The sequence below is a fragment of the Procambarus clarkii genome, chromosome 55 (assembly GCF_040958095.1).
Source record: "Procambarus clarkii isolate CNS0578487 chromosome 55, FALCON_Pclarkii_2.0, whole genome shotgun sequence".
In the NCBI taxonomy this organism is placed as follows: Eukaryota; Metazoa; Arthropoda; class Malacostraca; order Decapoda; family Cambaridae; genus Procambarus; species Procambarus clarkii.
In genome coordinates this window covers 13,904,011-13,924,010 of record NC_091204.1, presented here as the reverse complement: position 1 = coordinate 13,924,010, position 20,000 = coordinate 13,904,011, and the positions used below count along the sequence as shown (strand labels likewise).

Genomic DNA, 20,000 nt, shown 5'->3' with positions numbered 1-20,000 from the left:
TCACCATAGCCCGTGCTACTTGCCCCGCTCCTGTGCCAGGTAAGTCCCCTACGGGTTCACCATAGCCCGTGCTACTTGGAACTTTTTGTTCCCAGTAGCTGAATCTTAAACAACAACACAGTAGAATCTGTCTCTGAGAATGTGAGGTGAGACCTTATAAGATGCATCACTAGGCGTCAGACTCAAATAAAAAGTAAAAATGAACTTTGGAGAGTTAATTTTTCAACTTCCCACTTCATTGAAGAAAAACATAAGGGATATCGAGAAGATTCGTGTCAGAATCATAAATAAAAAACTTTTTGTCGTTTTCAACGATATTATATATATATATATATATGTATATATATATATATATATATATATATATATATATATATATATATATATATATATATATATATATATATATATATATATATATATATATATATATATATATATATATATATATATATATATATGTCGTACCTAATAGCCAGAACGCACTTCTCAGCCTACTATTCAAGGCCCGATTTGCCTAGTAAGCCAAGTTTTCATGAATTAATTGTTTTTTGACTACCTAACCTACCTTACCTAACCTAACCTAACTTTTTCCACTACCTAACCTAACCTATCCTATAAAGATAGGTTAGGTTAGGTTAGGTAGGGTTGGTTAGGTTCGGTCATATATCTACATTAATTTTAACTCGAATAAATAAAAATTGACCTCATACATAATGAAATGTGTAGCTTTATCATTTCATAGGAAAAAAATTATAGAAAATATATTAATTCATGAAAACTTGGCTTATTAGGCAAATCGGCCCTTGCATAGTAGGCTGAGAAGTGCGTTCTGGCTACTAGGTACGACATATATATATATATATATATATATATATATATATATATATATATATATATATATATATATATATATATAACATATATATATATATATAACTTTTTGTAACAAAGTTCAAATAAAGTAAATATATATGTGTACATACAAAAGAATGGGGGTGGTAGGAGAAGATAATATTAGTGTTCAGTGAGAAACCACAAGGTCTCCTCTGAATACTTTTTATTTTCTTCTCCGAGGCTATGGGTCCCCACATTGGCACCAGAGGTGGTACCCTCACAAACTTTTATATATATATATATATATATATATATATATATATATATATATATATATATATATATATATATATATATATATATATATATATATATATATATATATATATATATATATATATATATATATATATGTCGTACCTAGTAGCCAGAACTCACTTCTCAGCCTACTATTCCAGGCCCGATTTGCCTAATAAGCCAAGTTTTCCTGAATTAATATATTTACTATAATTTTTTTCTAATGAAATGATAAAGCTACCCTTTTCTCTATGTATGAGGTCAATTTTTTTTTATTGGAGTTAAAATTAACGTAGATATATGACCGAACCTAACCAACCCTACCTAACCTAACCTAACCTATCTTTATAGGATAGGTTAGGTTAGGTAGTGGAAAAAGTTAGGTTAGGTTAGGTAAGGTAGGTTAGGTAGTCAAAAAACAATTAATTCATGAAAACTTGGCTTACTAGGCAAATCGGGCCTTGAATAGTAGGCTGAGAAGTGCGTTCTGGCTATTAGGTACGACATATATATATATATATATATATATATATATATATATATATATATATATATATATATATATATATATATATATATATATATATATATATATACATATATATATATATATATAATATCGTTGAAAACGACAAAAAGTTTTTTATTTATGATTCTGACACGAATCTTCTCGATATCCCTTATGTTTTTCTTCAATGAAGTGGGAAGTTGAAAAATTAACTCTCCAAAGTTCATTTTTACTTTTTATTTGAGTCTGACGCCTAGTGATGCATCTTATAAGGTCTCACCTCACATTCTCAGAGACAGATTCTACTGTGTTGTTGTTTAAGATTCAGCTACTGGGAACAAAAAGTTCCAAGTAGCACGGGCTATGGTGAACCCGTAGGGGGCTTACCTGGCACAGGAGCGGGGCAAGTAGCACGGGCTATGGTGAGCCCGTAGTGGACTTACCTGGCACAGGAGCGGGGCAAGTAGCACGGGCTATGGTGAGCCCGTAGTGGACTTACCTGGCACAGGAGCGGGGCAAGTAGCACGGGCTATGGTGAGCCCCCGCAGTGGATTTACCTAGCATAGGAGCGGGGTTGTGGAATAAATATAAAAAACTCTTCTGTGTAAGCACCTGATTATATCCTCTAATGGTAAGGTGGTAGGTGACATGGCTGAATGACATACATGGGGTATTAATGGGGTCCTATATAATGGGGTCCTATATAATGGGGGTCCTATATAATGGGGGTCCTATATAACGGGGTCCTATATAACGGGGGTCCTATATAATGGGGGTCCTATATAATGGGGGTCCTATATAATGGGGGTCCTATATAATGGGGGTCCTATATAATGGGGTAGTAAATTAAGAGTGTGACATGTTGGCAGTTTATGTTCTTCTGGCTGCTTCCGTTCCTGTTGCTGGATCATTCGGTCCAGCTTCTGCAATGGCTCGGGGGTCTTGAAGTGGATAGAGTGTAACTGTGTATTAGCTGCTTATTGATTGCTGGTCTAGATTTCTTGATATGCAGCGCTTCACTGATGTCTAATCTTCTATAGTCATTGTGTCTATTAATTATTTCGGCGCTGCTCGTCAAAATATCCCTGGTGATCGTCTCATTCATATACAATACAATGCAATTTTATTTAGGTAAGGTACATACATACAATAAATTTTTACAAGGATTGGTTGACTTATAGGTAGAGCTAGTACATATGTTCCTCTATGGAGCGATGTTGTTTTGTGCATTGTTAAACGCCTAGAGACGTCGTTGTCTTGCCTATATATTGAGATCGTTGTGGCTTACAATCCCCAAATGGGCACGTGAAGGTCTTAACAACGTTGGTATCTTTCAAGGCGATTTTCTTGCTGTCGGGAGAATTCTTCATTAGCAGAAGATTTTCTCTTTTATTTCCCAACATGCAAGTGTCATATGGGGAGGAGAGGGTGAAGGGGCATAAAGGAAGGGAAGAGGAGGGGGTGAAGGGAGGGAAGGGGGTGAAGAGAGGGGGCTTATAAATAGGGGGTGGTGGGGGATAAATGGGCAGACAGATGAGAGAAATGTTTCGAAATGAGAAGTGAGAGAGAGGAAGAATGGGGAATAGGGAATTGTCGGGAAGTAGTATTGGCGAGATGGGAGAATTTATGGGACAGGAGGAAGAGGAAGAGGGTTACGAGTAAGGGAGAGGGCTAGAAGGAGAAGGGGGGTAGGGAAAAGTGGGCAGGAATGACTAGGGAATAGGCTCATGTGCTGGATTTATATGGGTAAGTGTCACCTTCCTGTAAGGTAAGCGTGGTGGAAAGTTTTAAGGGGTTCAGTTTAGGGTAAGTGGGTAGGGTTCTCTAGGAAGGGGGGGGGGCATGTGAGAGGCCTCGCGGATAGGTAAGGAAGAGTTAATGGGATGAGTAGTGTGAGGGAACCAAGTGAGAGCAAGTGTGAGAGGACGCTCCCATACTCAAGTATATGTATGGTAAGGCCACGCTCACACTCATGGCCATACACACGTGTATTTGGTGTATTATACATCCACACACATTACAAACACCACACACACACACACACACACACACACACACACACACACACACACACACACACACACACACACACACACTCACACACACTCACACACACACACACACACACACACACACACACACACACACACACACACACACACACACACACACACACACACACACACACACACACACACACACACACACACATTCTACTATTCTCAAGGGAATCGACAGGGTTGATAAAGACAGGCTATTTAACACAAGGGGAACACGCACAAGGGGACACAGGTGGAAACTGAGTGCCCAAATGAGCCACAGAGATATTAGAAAGAACTTTTTTAGTGTCAGAGTGGTTGACAAATGGAATGCATTAGAAAGTGATGTGGTGGAGGCTGACTCCATACACAGTTTCAAGTGTAGATATGATAGAGCCCAATAGGCTCAGGAACCTGTACACCTGTTGATTGACGGTTGAGAGGCGGGACCAAAGAGCCAGAGCTCAACCCCCGCAAGCACAACTAGGCGAGTACAACTAGGTGAGTACACACACACACACACACACACACACACACACACACACACACACACACACACACACACACACACCATCTCCACAATTACCACCATCTTTCGACGCCTTTCATACGGATCAAATGCTTGACACATTAACGCCAGAAGTGGTAGCTTGGCCAGGGTACGTGTCGGGCAAGGTGTCGCGACACACCGCCTGCAGGCTTCCTGTCCCCGGCTTGCTGTTCTCTGGAGGACAGGCAACAGTACCGAGAGCATGCAACAGTACCGGGTGCAGAGCACAACAGTAGCATATGCCAGGCAACAGTGATTGCTGTTGAAGGAGAACCTGTGAAGGAGAACCGTCTAACAGCCTGGTTGATCAGTCCAGCAACCAGGAGGCCTGGTCGACGACCGGGCCGCGGGGACACTGAGCCCCGGAAGCACCTCAAGGTAGGCAGCAGCATGATGGAGCCTGCCGTCCTTCTCATTGGCTGGCAAGACATGGTAGGTATCTTCTGATGGAGGGTGTGTGTTAAGCATCCCAACAGTGAAACATGATTGGTAGACAGGTGTGAATATTCACGCTGAAGGTGTGTTGGGACGGCCCCGAGCGGCCGCCTGATTGGCTGCTGCGCCAGATGCTCTGTGGGAGGTGTGAGTTTTCACGCCATAGGTGTGAGAGACACGTGACGTCAGAGTCAACTCGCCCTCTGATAGGCTGAGACGAGCGCGCGCCGTGGTAGGAGGTGTGAGATTTCACGCCATTTGTTAGTCATGTTCACGCCTCGACGAATCAGCGCCAGGCACAAGACCAAAGGGAAGATTAGACTTACACTACCACTCTATTGGTCAAGACGGCCACCACCACCTCCACCCTACCTCTAGAATACCTATTACTAATACACTATATAATTAACATCTATATATAATATATGTATCCAGTAATGCTATATAACAAACATAGAACAGATACACGAAGCTCATGGCTATATCCACCTCACTTAACGACCAAAAAACACCTGTTAACGGTCTGATATCAACTAGAAACAGTAATTAGATCGCCATCGAAATCGCCACTAGGAGGCGACTGGTGGCAGCAGGGGTGTGGCGGGTGTTGGCACACAGGGTGCACTCAACACCCGCATACACCTGGCAGTGTTCAACACCTGCACCACCCGTACACACAGGTGGCAACGGTGCCACACTGAGCCTCACTGTGGCACGACAACAGTGAAGCTGAAACGCTGTTTTGAGAGGTTCAAAAGATAAATAAAACGGGCAACAGTAACAGTGGACGAATATATACTAAAAGTAATAGAAAACAAACAACAGAAACAGAAGACAAACAACAGTAGCAGAAGACGAACAACAGAAGCATGACACGACAAACAGTGGCAGAAGACGAACAACAGAAACATGACACGACAAACAGTAGCAGAAGACGAACAACAGAAACAGAAGACAAACAACAGTAGCAGAAGACGAACAACAGAAACATGACACGACAAACAGTAGCAGAAGACGAACAACAGAAACAGAAGACAAACAACAGTAGCAGAAGACGAACAACAGAAACATGACACGACAAACAGTAGCAGAAGACGAACAACAGAAACAGAAGACAAACAACAGTAGTAGAAGACGAACAACAGAAGCATGACACGACAAACAGTAGCAGAAGACGAACAACAGAAACAGAAGACGAACAACAGAAGCATGACACGACAAACAGTAGCAGAAGACGAACAACAGAAACAGAAGACGAACAACAGAAGCATGACACGACAAACAGTAGCAGAAGACGAACAACAGAAACAGAAGACAAACAACAGAAGCATGACACGGCAAACAGTAGCAGAAGACGAACAACAGAAACAGAAGACGAACAACAGAAGCATGACACGACAAACAGTAGCAGAAGACGAACAACAGAAACAGAAGACAAACAACAGAAGCATGACACGACAAACAGTAGCAGAAGACGAACAACAGAAACAGAAGACAAACAACAGAAGCATGACACGGCAAACAGTAGCAGAAGACGAACAACAGAAACAGAAGACGAACAACAGAAGCATGACACGGCAAACAGTAGCAGAAGACGAACGAAGGCATCAGAGGGACTTAATGATTTATGAAGGACTTTAAAGCCTCCGCTGGACTTAAAGTCCCTCGACGGACTTGAAACAATAATGATATATAAAACAGTACCGACGGTCAACAGAAAATCAATGAAGACCATTCGTTATACAGTCCAACCTCCTATTTAGGAAGTACTTATATTAACAGTAGCAGGCCTCCATCAGTCTCAGGAGACTATGGAGTTGTGCTCTGATTGTCGGTCTGGAGTGGCCTCTCCAGGGCACAAAGCCAGGGTAGGTTGATATGGAGGAGAAGCTGTTACCCATGCAGCAAGTCCCCAACCCCCCTCTCCAGGGCGCAAAGCCAGGGTAGGTTGATATGGAGGAGAAGCTGTTACCCATGCAGCAAGTCCCCAACCCCCCTCTCCAGGGCGCAAAGCCAGGGTAGGTTGATATGGAGGAGAAGCTGTTACCCATGCAGCAAGTCCCCAACCCCCCTCTCCAGGGCACAAAGCCAGGGTAGGATAATATGGAGGAGAAGCTGTTACCCATGCAGCAAGTCCCCAACCCCCCTCTCCAGGGCGCAAAGCCAGGGTAGGATAATATGGAGGAGAAGCTGTTACCCATGCAGCAGGTCCCCCCCCCCTTTCCACGGCGCCAAAAGTCTCCAATTGAACGGCAAACGCCAATACGATTGGTTCCAGCGCCGTGGTGAGGGGGGGGGGGCCACCTGCAATTAGGACCATAGTACATATTCAGACATACAACAAATTTACAAAGTAGAAATCGGTACTATTGAATTAGGACAAACCGAAAAAAATTTTGTAATTATGTTGCAAAGACAAACTAACCTAACCTAACCTTCTTAGGTCTAATTCACGGAATCTGAGGCCTAACATAGTACATATGTGTACTATACTAGGCCTAGAAAGATTTAAGTTTGTATTTTAGCTTCATTTTTCGGACTCTAAAGTGAAAAGTACCAAATTTTACTATCAAATTGCTTAGTACGTCAATATTTGTACTATGGTGCACACAGTTACAAAAACTACTATCTAAACAGTAAGATAACAGTGACGACGGTGATGGTAGCCCCCTACAACAGTGACGACGGTGATGGTAGCCCCCCACAACAGTGACGACGGTGATGGTAGCCCCCACAACAGTGACGACGGTGATGGTAGTCCCCTACAACAGTGACGACGGTGATGGTAGCCCCCACAACAGTGACGACGGTGATGGTAGCCCCCACAACAGTGACGACGGTGATGGTAGCCCCCACAACAGTGACGACGGTGATGGTAGCCCCCACAACAGTGACGACGGTGATGGTAGTCCCCTACAACAGTGACGACGGTGATGGTAGCCCCCACAACAGTGACGACGGTGATGGTAGCCCCCACAACAGTGACGACGGTGATGGTAGTCCCCTACAACAGTGACGACGGTGATGGTAGCCCCCTACAACAGTGACGACGGTGATGGTAGCCCCTACAACAGTGACGACGGTGATGGTAGCCCCCACAACAGTGACGACGGTGATGGTAGCCCCCTACAACAGTGACGACGGTGATGGTAGCCCCCACAACAGTGACGACGGTGATGGTAGCCCCCCACAACAGTGACGACGGTGATGGTAGCCCCCACAACAGTGACGACGGTGATGGTAGCCCCCTACAACAGTGACGACGGTGATGGTAGCCCCCACAACAGTGACGATGGTGATGGTAGCCCCTACAACAGTGACGACGGTGATGGTAGCCCCCACAACAGTGACGACGGTGATGGTAGTCCCCTACAACAGTGACGACGGTGATGGTAGCCCCCACAACAGTGACGACGGTGATGGTAGCCCCCACAACAGTGACGACGGTGATGGTAGCCCCCACAACAGTGACGACGGTGATGGTAGCCCCCACACAGTGACGACGGTGATGGTAGCCCCCACAACAGTGACGACGGTGATGGTAGCCCCCACAACAGTGACGACGGTGATGGTAGTCCCCTACAACAGTGACGACGGTGATGGTAGCCCCCACAACAGTGACGACGGTGATGGTAGCCCCCACAACAGTGACGACGGTGATGGTAGCCCCCTACAACAGTGACGACGGTGATGGTAGCCCCCACAACAGTGACGACGGTGATGGTAGCCCCCACAACAGTGACGACGGTGATGGTAGCCCCTACAACAGTGACGACGGTGATGGTAGCCCCTACAACAGTGACGACGGTGATGGTAGCCCCTACAACAGTGACGACGGTGATGGTAGCCCCTACAACAGTGACGACGGTGATGGTAGCCCCTACAACAGTGACGACGGTGATGGTAGCCCCCAAAACAGTGACGACGGTGATGGTAGCCCCCACAACAGTGACGACGGTGATGGTAGCCCCTACAACAGTGACGACGGTGATGGTAGCCCCTACAACAGTGACGACGGTGATGGTAGCCCCTACAACAGTGACGACGGTGATGGTAGCCCCTACAACAGTGACGACGGTGATGGTAGCCCCCCACAACAGTGACGACGGTGATGGTAGCCCCCTACAACAGTGACGACGGTGATGGTAGCCCCCCACAACAGTGACGACGGTGATGGTAGCCCCCTACAACAGTGACGACGGTGATGGTAGCCCCCCACAACAGTGACGACGGTGATGGTAGCCCCCCACAACAGTGACGACGGTGATGGTAGCCCCCTACAACAGTGACGACGGTGATGGTAGCCCCCCACAACAGTGACGACGGTGATGGTAGCCCCCTACAACAGTGACGACGGTGATGGTAGCCCCCCACAACAGTGACGACGGTGATGGTGTCAGTGATGTACCAATGTTTATTTTTTTTGCACGTGTTTCGATGACCAAAAGAGCAGAAAAAATGGCGCGAACTCTGCCAGAGGCCCGCGAAGTCCCGCGTGGGTCTTTAGGGTGGGTCTTGAGGGTGGGTCTTGAGGGTGAGTCTTGAGGGTGGGTCTTGAGATTGGGTCTTGAGGTGGGGTTTGTGGGAGACCAACACTGGTGGCTGGAAACCTGGTCGTCTCACTAGTGGAGACGGGTCGTAGTAGAGCAACACAGTGGTAACTAGCGATGTGGTCGTCCTTCGGAAGCAGATCGGTCGTACAGTGTTAACTGGCGATCTGGGGCCAGATTCACGAAGCAGTTACGCAAGCACTTACAAACCTGTACATCTTTTTTTCAATCTTTGCCGGCTTTGTTTACAATTATTAAACAGATAATGAGCTCCGAAGCACCAGGAGGCTGTTTATAGCAATAACAACAGTTGATTGGCAAGTTTTTATGCTTGTAAACTGTTTAATAAATGTAACCAAAGCCGTCAAAGATTGAGGAAAGATGTACACGTTCGTAACTACTTCGTGAATCAGGCCCCAGGTCACGAACACAACACAAGCTTCTCAAATTCAATGTTTAGTTCCTTACGCTGATCTAAACAGAAGAGAATGAACTTATAAGGCAAAAACACCACCAAGGTCAGGTTAGGTCTTGTCATGGTTGACCATAGGACTACCAAGGAGGGAAATAGGAAGAAAATGGGATAAGGGACATCCGGAAATATGTAAACGAAGGGTGGAATTTAAGGTATTGAAATTGAAATTGAAATTGAAATTGAAATTGAAATTGAAATAAGTTTATTGAGGTAGAATACACACAAAGGGATGAGGCTATTCTCATAGCTATTCTCAAGCTATTCTCACCCCGTTCAGTACATCGTGTTAATACATACATAGACACACATCACAAACAATAAACATATTACCAAACATTCTGAGAGATAAACATCTACATTTCCTAATTTAAGGTAAGTTTTGGGGTTTTATTTTATAACACTGTTTTGTTAATATGTTAAAAATGTGTTCTTGTGTTTATGAAAGATGTTGACACATTTGTTGATTGCTTTGTTTCTTTAGTCTGGCGAGGAGAGTGGTATGTCTATCTTGGGGTTATCTTGAGATGTTTTCAGGGCTTAGCGTCCCCGCGGCCCGATCCTCGACCAGGCCTCCTTTTTGTTACACACTCCCAGGAAGCAGCCCGTAGCAGCTGTCTAACTCCCAGGTACCTATTTACTGCTAGGTAACAGGGGCATCAGGGTGAGAGAAACATTTTGCCCATTTGTCTCCGCCTCCACCAGGGATCGAACCCGGAACCTCAGGATTACGAATCGGAAGCGCTGTCCACTCAGCCGACTAGGCTTAGACCTCGGCATAACTTGATGAAATGTTCCTAACACTGTATCCATAACTGTTTTGCTTATTCCAATATGTGCATTATATGCTAATTTTGCTTTAAACATATGCTAATCGAAGGTTTCGGTCCGTCCTGGACCATTCTCAATCACAATCGACTTGAGAATGGTCCAGGACGGACCGAAACGTCGTCGTCCCTTCACCTTCTAGTGTCTGGTCTGGTCTACATATTTCAGCCACGTTATTGTGACTCCTCGTCTGCAAAGTATTTGATATATGTAATTGTTGTATTGTCATAAAGTATAATAATAATAATAATAATAATTTTTTTTTTTATTTAGGTAAGGTACATACATAAAGAGATTTTACAAAGTTTGTTGGCTTTATAGATAGAGCTAGTACATACAATGCCTAAAGCCACTATTACGCAAAGCGTTTCGGGCAGCGTTTTCGGGCAGTGTTTTCGGGCAGTGTTTTCGGGCAGTGTTTTCGGGCAGTGTTTTCGGGCAGTGTTTTCGGGCAGTGTTTTCGGGCAGTGTTTTCGGGCAGTAAAGATAAAATGACAGGTTATGTTGCGTGTTGCTGTGCTTATACTCGCTAGTTTATTTACACACACACATGGCATCATGCAATATGGAGGTTGCAGACGTCAGCCTTTCCCTTTGCTTGCAACCAGTAGTGATTTTCTGGAACAGTTGACGGATGGTTGCAAAGGACTGTCTCGTGCAACCATCCGTCACGACTGTTGATTGACTGTTATCTTGAGGTTATCTTGAGATGATTTCGGGGCTTTAGTGTCCCCGCGGCCCGGTCCTCGACCAGGCCTCCACCCCTAGGAAGCAGCCCGTGACAGCTGACTAACTCCCAGGTACCTATTTACTGCTAGGTAACAGGGGCATTCAGGGTGAAAGAAACTTTGCCCATTTGTTTCTGCCTCGTGCGGGAATCGAACCCGCACGATTGCGGATTGCGGACAGACAATCTGTCTGTCTATTAGTGAACTTAGTATTCTCAATATTTGGTTAAGTAGTTATTAAGGTATTCAATAATTATAATATATTTTTCCGAGTCTCAGTACATATTTATATTGAATAAAAAAGTTCTTGTATAATTGCTTCTTTAATGATGCAGTGTTATCACAGCTTTCCTGTTGACTGCACTTTGGTGACACCTTTTTCGTTATCTTGAGATGATTTCGGGGCTTTAGTGTCCCCGCGGCCCGGTCCTCGACCCGGCCTCCACCCCCCAGGAAGCTGCCCGTGACAGCTGACTTAAACCCAGGTACCTATTTACCGCTAGGTAACAGGGGTATAGGGTGAAAGAAACTCTGCCCATTGTTTCTCGCCGGCGTCTGGGATCGAACCCAGGGCCACAGGATAACAAGTCCAGCGTGCTGACCGCTCGGCCGACCGGCTCCCTATCTGAAGGGATTAATCTGATCACTATCTGAAGATTAAATGTAACTTGCCAACAATTTTCTTTATCATTCTGCACCTAAATTTGTTGCTGAATGTTTTACCTGGTAGTTTTAATCCATTATTCTCATATCTTTTGACACAGTCAAACATTTCGTGTTTAGCGCAAAACTCGAGTGGGATTTGTGGCTAAATTGTGGGGAATGTTATGCATATCACGTAGGGAGCCGGTCGGCCGAGCGGACAGTACGCTGGACTGTGATCCTGTGGTCCCGGGTTCGATCCCAGGCGCCGGCGTGAAACAATGGGCAGAGTTTCTTTCACCCTATGCCCCTGTTACCTAGTAGTAAAATAGGTACCTGGGTGTTAGTCAGCTGTCACGGGCTGCTTCCTGGGGGTGGAGGCCTGGTCGAGGACCGGGCCGCGGGGACACTAAAGCCCCGAAATCATCTCAAGATAACCTCAAGATAACCTCAAGATAACCTATCACCTTTGTAAACGCACATTAATGACACTATGTAAAATGACACCTCGAACACCGGTTTATGTAAGACAGATGTAAATCTGTGTATTTACAATCTGTAGGATAGATTAGCATTTTATAGGCACTACAATCACCTTCTGTGGTTGATTGTTTACTAAATCACTGAACTATATGTTTAACAGATCTCTAATCTTGTCCATGGAGGACAGAAGAAAATGTATACATGCTGGTTAGCACTGTAAATGTCTGGCCACGTTTGTGGTAGAAAATAATAATAATAAAAATTTGCCAGAACTAGTTTTGTAACAGGAGGGAAGTGGGGGGGGGGGGGGGGAGGGGGTAAGCGGACGACCTGATACATGTTTATGCAGCTTGTTGTGGTTGGTGGCGCGTGTCCTCTTACAAATTATGTCTAAATTTTGGCCGTTTGCCCGTATGGCCGAAAATAGACGTAATTTGAAAATAAAAAAATGAAAATATATTTTGGATTTTTTTTCCAAAACAGTAAGTTAAGGATCCTCTGATAGGTTAGGAGGGCAGGAAATTCTCCTAAAGTTTCAAAACGTCATGAAAAACGTTAATTGAAAGTTTCCTCTCCTAACCTTACCGAGTAAGCCAGAGGACTCAAACAGAATGTGTACATCACATTCGTGAGCCGATTTCATATCAAATTACGTCCATTTTTGGCCATAGCGCGCATACGGGTGAACAGCAACCTTATATTTAAGAGGCAGGGTTGTACTGGTGAGTACAACCCGTCCTCTGTACTGACCCAGGACAACCCTCCTGGTCAGTACTGTACCCGGGAAAGGATAATGACCAACGAGTTACATTTTCTTGTGACCTATTCTGTCCAGCTCTCAGAATCCCTTTCCTATCCAACTCCCACCTCTAACCTCGTCCCTCTGTCCAGCTCTCAGCCATTCCCTGTCTAACCCCTTGGCCACCTGTCTAAGTTTCGCTCCCCCGCCCAGCTCTCTATCCCATCCCACCGTCCATACCTCAACGCCCCCTTCCCTGTCTAACTCTCAGCCTCCTACTCCCCTTTAAACACACTGCTCCCTTACTAGCCAGCCATTCATTGTTATCGTCCACTTCTCTGTCTCCCTCTTCATTCGTTATCATCCCTTTTCCCACTCCGCCCATGCCGTATATCTCCATTCACCCTCGCTCGAAATTGGAACCAGTTTTTGCTATAATAAATTTTGATCCACTACAATTGCTCTCATCCATTTATGGCCGCGAATTTGGCAGTAGGCCTCATTTTTGTGTTCGGCTTCCACTTCCTCTTCGTATTCCCTCCTCCTCCATTATCATGTGTGACTGACTCTCGTTGTATGTAAAATAATATACAAAAACACATTTATGGTGTTACATAGTGGCAGCTCTAGTAGTGGCTTGAGTGACAGTACTGAGGAATACAAGTTGTATGAGCTAAGTGATGCAGAGTAGTGCTAGCGTGTGAGCAGCCAGGGAGTGTAGAGTAGTGTTAGCGAGCGAGCGGCCAGGGAGTGTAGAGTAGTGTTAGCGGGCGTGCAGCCAGGGAGTGTAGTGTTACAGCTAAACGCAACCCAATTTTTATGGCAGAATTCTGGCAAGTGGACCCAAAAATTATAGTCCATGTCTACCCGATGTTCCGCCATGTGCTACATCATCGGTGGCTCTCTCACCCTCCTTAAGGTGCCCTGCGCATAGATGGAGACCTCCACCGATAAATCGTGCCGATCCAACCCAACCTCCGACCGGACGAAAGAGGGAGTAAAGAGCACAGTACATTCTGTGTCAGAATCTGTACGAGACCAACCGTTTCAAGGCTGCTGTGCACGTCCTCTCGGGAGACTGGAAAGTAACCCCCCACTGAGGTGGAGCCAACTCGTCTCTTTACATTCTGGAAGACACTCTTCTCTAAACCCACATCACCGGACCGCCGCCCAATTCGTGACAGTGATCCAGTTAATCAGCAACTAGGGGACCCCATAACACCAGATGAAATCCTTGTTGCTCTCAAGGCTAGTAGCACTTCAGCTCCTGGTCCAGATGGTATTACTATACATTTACTCAAGTCGATACCAGTCAGGGTGGTGCAAAGTTGTTTAACCTGTGGTTGGTGAATGAATCCCTGCCACTGCCATTTCGTAAGAATAAGACAGTCCTGATACCAAAGAAACCGAATCCAGAAACTCCTTCCCAATATCTTCCCATAACCATGTCATCTACGAGTGAGGCTGTTCCACAAGATTCTGAGCAGCAGACTCTCCGAGGCAGTCAAGATCGACAGGCGGCAGAAAGCTTTCGTCCCTGTAGACGGGTGTCCTGAAAACCTGGTGATCCTGGATTTCCTCCTAGCTGAGGCTTGTGCGTTAAAGCACAGCTCACACCTAGCATTTCCGGATATGGAGAAGGCTTTCGATAGCGTCTCCCATCCGGCCATCCAGTGGGCTGTGAAACGTAAAAGCATTCTAAAGCCTTAAAGGACATGCATCATGTCGGGCTATGAATGGTCCTCAACCGTAATTACCAGTCAAGGGGAGAAGTTGAAGGACATCCTGATCACTAGGGGGTGAAACACGGTGACCCCCTATCTCCATTTCTCTTTAACTTAATAATTGATGAGGCAGTTACTAGGGCTAAGGACCTGGGGCTAGGGATTGGACTAGTGGGGCGAAAAGGTATCAGCCCTGGCATTCACTAACGATTTGGTTGTGGCAGCAGAGATGGCTGCCGGACTACAGATACTTATAACAAGTATTTACCACACACTGCGTGGCTCTGGCCTTAAGGTGAATGCTGCAAAGTGCCGTACACTAAGCATAGCAATCGATGCACATTGTAAGACTTGGCATGTCCCCACCACGTGGACATATTTCGTCCGGGTCGATGAAATTGGTACTATGAGTGTGGCGGATGAGTACAAGTACTTAGGAATACTTATTGGGGCCAGAGGCAGACGCTTATCCTATGGTTCCCTGTTTGAGGACGGCCTGACTAACATCACCCAGGCTTCCCCTCAAACCCCAACAGAGGCTATACTTACTTAAACACACCTTATCCCCAAGATGAACCATCGGCTTGTTCTTGGACGCGTGTTTAAGTTAGCGAGTTAGCGAGACTTGACAGGCAGTTGCGGCATGCCATTCGTTTCTGGCTACGACTGGCTCACGATACCCCTAATACCTTCTTTCATGACGACGTAAAAGACAGTGGACTAGGAATTCCCGATTTTGATGCATCAATCCACCTACAAAAGAATAAGCAGCTCGGGTCATTAGCAGAGTCAGAGGTCCGGTAGTAGTGGCTGTGGCTCTTCTACCCACATTCCAAGCATGAATACGTCGATGGGTAGACCCGACCACGGCCGCCAGAACCCTTTCTAACAGAACGACTGAGCACTCTAGAAGTTGGAAAGCAAAACTAAGTAGCATGGTTGATGGTGCCGGCCTTGGATCTGCTTGTGAAGTTCCTTCCTACCACAAGTGGGCCTCATCCGGTACCCATCTGCTAAGCGGAGGTTTTGCTCATGCCATCCAGACTAGGGCAAATGCTGTAGCCACTCCGTCTTGAGCAGCTAGGGGTAGACCCGAGGCTTCCGGTCTCTGTGATGCTTGCCAGAAACCAGGGACCCTGGGGCACATATCCTAGGCATGCTTTAAGATGCACGGGGCTTGGGTGAAACGTCATGACGATATCACTCGGTTCATAGCAGGCTGCCTGCGGCAGAGAGGTTTCGAGGTGGAACATGAGGTTCGTATACCATATAAAGGGTCCTTCTGCAAGCCCGATATCGTTTGCAAAGGTGACGAGGCCTTCATTTTAGACACCAGGGTCTCTACTGATAACTTCCCACTCTCCCGTCCACATCAGAGCAAGTATGACAAATACGGAACCCAGAGATCCTTCAAAAGGTGAGGGAATATACCGGTAAGCACACAGCATCCACCTTTTCTATAGCCCTTAATAGGAGAGGGGGATGGTGCAAGGAGAGTGTATGTGGACTTCAGGATATGCGACTCACTAAGAGCAACCTTGAAATTTCCTCTGTGAAAGCCCTAACCTGGACATATTCCATCTACAGCGTATGGTCCAAGTCCACATCAAGGGGCAGACCACCTTAGTCCCAGGATCACCGTGCAAGGTGATCCTGGGTGCATAAGGGCTAACTAATATAGTCTTGTTTAGGTGAACCACAGCCAGGATAGCTGGCTGCAGTTCGCCTAAAACTGCAGCAAGCTAAATATCTTAACAGAGTCGTCATCTGGAGTACCACTTCTCCGAATGGTTCCTCACAGGAGGGTGGATGACCTGGTCGGAACCCACGAGCAGGTATGGCGGCGCCCGGAGGGACCCCCATGCTCATACATGACTACCCTCCTGCTCCAGGGCCTTGCTAGGAGCTTAAGCTTTGAATTATTTTTCATATATGCTGTTGTCAAGTCACCAAACATGCCACTTAGGCAGCTTGTTCTTTTGCCCTCAGCTTTAGTTCTTTTTTAATGATATACTGTGCACCTCTCCCTTTGTGTGCTGTGTCTTATAGAAGAGTAACCAATATAAAATAATTTTTCATTTTACATGTTATTATTATCATCTTGTGGGTTGAGATTGCCATATATATTTTAGTTTGTGATGATAGGGACAAGGGTATGCTTAGGGGTGCCTTCTCACCATGCCCAGGGGCTGGGGGTACCCTGAAGCTATATAAAAACCCTATATCCCCCCCCCCCTCCTCCCCCCGAAGTGGCAAAGGGAAGTTAGGGGACAAAAATATTTAGAGGTTATCTTGAGATTATTTCTGGGCTTAGCATCCCTGCGGCCCGGTCCTCGACCAGGTCTCCTTTTTATCACACACCCTCAGGAAGCAGTCCGTAGCAGCTGTCTAATTCCCAGGTACCTATTTACTGCTAGGGGAATAGGAGCAACAGGGTGAAACTCTGCCCATTTGTTTCCGCCTCCACTGGGAATCGAACCCAGAACTCAGGACTATGAATCGCGAGAATTCAGCTGTCAGGCCCCTGAAATAACTTTCTGAAGTTATTTTCGTGTTTCATCTTCTGCATACTTCTCATATAGTCGAATTACCTATTTATATTTAGTTCTACTCTCACTAACAACTAACCTGGTTCACAACCACTAACCATCTTGCTTGCTCCCTTCTCCTGCTGCCATCTGGTGCCTGTGACCCATGCCTCTACCCCCTTATCTTCCCCCTTATCTTCCCTTATACCTACCTTTCGTCTCCATCTGTCCCCTTACTCCCCAACTGTGACCTATCACCCCCCCCCCCCCACCTACACACCTGATTTCCAACCCTACAACTTACACCTGCTAACCCTACCCCTAACACTCTCTTATTTACACTTTACAACCACACTTGCACTCTATCTTTACACGTCAATCTCATCCCCACGCACTTAACCCAAATTCGTAAATTCAACCATTGCAATTCCTAATTCCTAATCCTCCTTACACCTCCTCATTTCCACCCCAATCCCTTATACAGCCTTATCCCTTATACCATCTTGGCTCTAATCGTTTCACTCACACATTCCTATAGCTTTTGAGTACCACCTTCCCCCTCCCTCTCCCTGACCCCCCGCACCTTCCCCCTCCCTCCCCCTGACCCCCGCACCTTCCCCCTCCCTTTCCCTGACCCCCCCGCACCTTCCCCTTCCTCGACCCCCCGCACCTTCCCCTTCCTCGACCCCCCGCACCTTCCCCCCTCACTCTCCCTGACCCCCCGCACCTTCCCCCTCCCTCTCCCTGACCCCCCGCACCTTCCCCTTCCCCGACCCCCGCACCTTCCCCCCTCACTCTCCCTGACCCCCCGCACCTTCCCCCTCCCTCTCCCTGACCCCCGCACCTTCCCCCTCCCTCTCCCTGACCCCCTGCACCTTCCCCCTCGCTCTCCCTGACCCCCCGCACCTTCCCCCCTCACTCTCCCTGACCCCCCGCACCTTCCCCCTCCCTCTCCCTGACCCCCCGCACCTTCCCCCTTCCTCTCCCTGACCCCCAACACCTTCCCCCTCCCTCTCCCTGACTCCCCGCACCTTCCCTTTCCCTCTCCCTGACCCCCCGCACCGTCCCCCTCCCTCTCACTGACCCCCCGCAGCTTCCCCCTCCCCCTCCCTGACCCCCGCACCTTCCCCCTCCCTCTCCCTGACACCCGCACCTTCCCCCTCCCTCTCCCTGACCCCCCGCACCTTCCCCCTCTCTCTCCCTGACTCCCCGCACCTCCCCCCCGCACCTCCCCCCTCCCTCTCCCTGACCCCCCGCACCGTCCCCCTCCCTCTCACTGACCCCCCGCAGCTTCCCCCTCCCCCTCCCTGACCCCCGCACCTTCCCCCTCCCTCTCCCTGACCCCCGCACCTTCCCCCTCCCTCTCCCTGACACCCGCACCTTCCCACTCCCTCTCCCTGACCCCCCGCACCTTCCCCCTCCCTCTCCCTGACCCCCGCACCTTCCCCCTCCCTCTCCCTGACCCCCCGCACCTTCCCCCTCCCTCTCCCTGACCCCCGCACCTTCCCCCTCCCTCTCCCTGACCCCCTGCACCTTCCCCCTCCCTCTCCCTGACACCCGCACCTTCCCACTCCCTCTCCCTGACCCCCCGCACCTCCCCCCTCCCTCTCCCTGACCCCCCGCACCTCCCCCCGCACCTCCCCCCTCCCTCTCCCTGACCCCCCGCACCTTACCCCTCCCTCTCCCTGACCCCCCCACCTTCCCCCTCCCTCTCCTTGACCCCCCGCACCTTCCCCCTCCCTGACCCCCCGCACCCCCCTCCCCCTCCCTGACCCCCCGCACCTTCCCCCTCCCTCTCCCTGACCGCCCGCACCCCCCTCCCCCTCCCTGACCCCCCGCACCTTCCCCCTCCCTCTCCCTGACCCCCGCACCTTCCCCCTCCCTCTCCCTGACCCCCGCACCTTCCCCCTCCCTCTCCCTGACCCCCCGCACCTTCCCCCTCCCTCTCCCTGACCCCCCGCACCTTCCCCCTCCCTCTCCCTGACCCCCCGCACCTTCCCCCTCCCTCTCCCTGACCCCCCGCACCTTCCCCCTCCCTCTCCCTGACCCCCCGCACCTTCCCCCTCCCTCTCCTTGACCCCCCCGCACCTTCCCCCTCCCTGACCCCCCGCACCCCCCTCCCCCTCCCTGACCCCCCGCTCCTTCCCCCTCCCTCTCCCTGACCCCCAACACCTTCCCCCTCCCTCTCCCTGACCCCCAACACCTATCTTGAGGTTATCTTGAGATGATTTCGGGGCTTTTAGTGTCCCCGCGGCCCGGTCCTCGACCAGGCCTCCACCCCCAGGAAGCAACCCGTGACAGCTGACTAACTCCCAGGTACCTATTTTACTGCAAGGTAACAGGAGCATAGTGTGAAAAAAACTCTGCCAATTGTTTCTCTCCGGCGCCTGGGATCGAACCCGGGACCACAGGATCACGTACCCAGCATGCTGTCCGCTCGGCCGACCAGCTCCCTCCACCGTACAGGACACACACACACGAGTAAGGGTGTTGGAGAAGGTGAGTGAGGGAGGTGATGAAGACGGTAGGGGTGGCCGCAGGAAGAGGAGGAGGAGGAGGAGAAGGAAGAGAAGGGGAGGGGGAGGAGGAGGATAGAGGATCGATACGTAGAAGGTGGCAGGGGTCTCAGCGGGGCGTGGC

At 48.3% G+C, this 20,000-nt stretch overlaps 3 protein-coding genes across 3 annotated transcripts in view; all 3 read left to right on the top strand.

The window, feature by feature from the left end:
• The first annotated feature begins 5,815 nt into the window (after window positions 1-5,815).
• Window positions 5,816-6,307, top strand: LOC138352942 (nucleolar protein 58-like). Its single transcript, XM_069305599.1, has one exon. The coding sequence runs from the start codon at window positions 5,816-5,818 to the stop codon at window positions 6,305-6,307; it is 492 nt and encodes a 163-aa protein (XP_069161700.1).
• Window positions 6,308-8,265: 1,958 nt separating this feature from the next.
• LOC138352941 (uncharacterized) lies at window positions 8,266-8,769 on the top strand. The gene has a single exon (XM_069305598.1). It carries the CDS (start codon window positions 8,266-8,268, stop codon window positions 8,767-8,769), a length of 504 nt encoding a protein of 167 aa, XP_069161699.1.
• Window positions 8,770-15,998: 7,229 nt separating this feature from the next.
• LOC138352940 (ribosome-binding protein 1-like) overlaps window positions 15,999-20,000 on the top strand; it is a 28,029-nt gene continuing 24,027 nt past the window's right edge. The window contains exon 1 of the mRNA XM_069305597.1: window positions 15,999-16,249. Coding sequence (XP_069161698.1) covers window positions 15,999-16,249 — 251 coding nt within the window. The remainder of the gene's footprint in view (window positions 16,250-20,000) is intronic.

Excerpts from the sequence above, each read along its gene's own strand:
- LOC138352942 (XM_069305599.1), top strand. The coding sequence starts at position 5,816 with ATGACACGACAAACAGTAGCAGAAGACGAACAACAGAAACAGAAGACG.
- LOC138352941 (XM_069305598.1), top strand. The coding sequence starts at position 8,266 with ATGGTAGCCCCCACAACAGTGACGACGGTGATGGTAGCCCCCACAACA.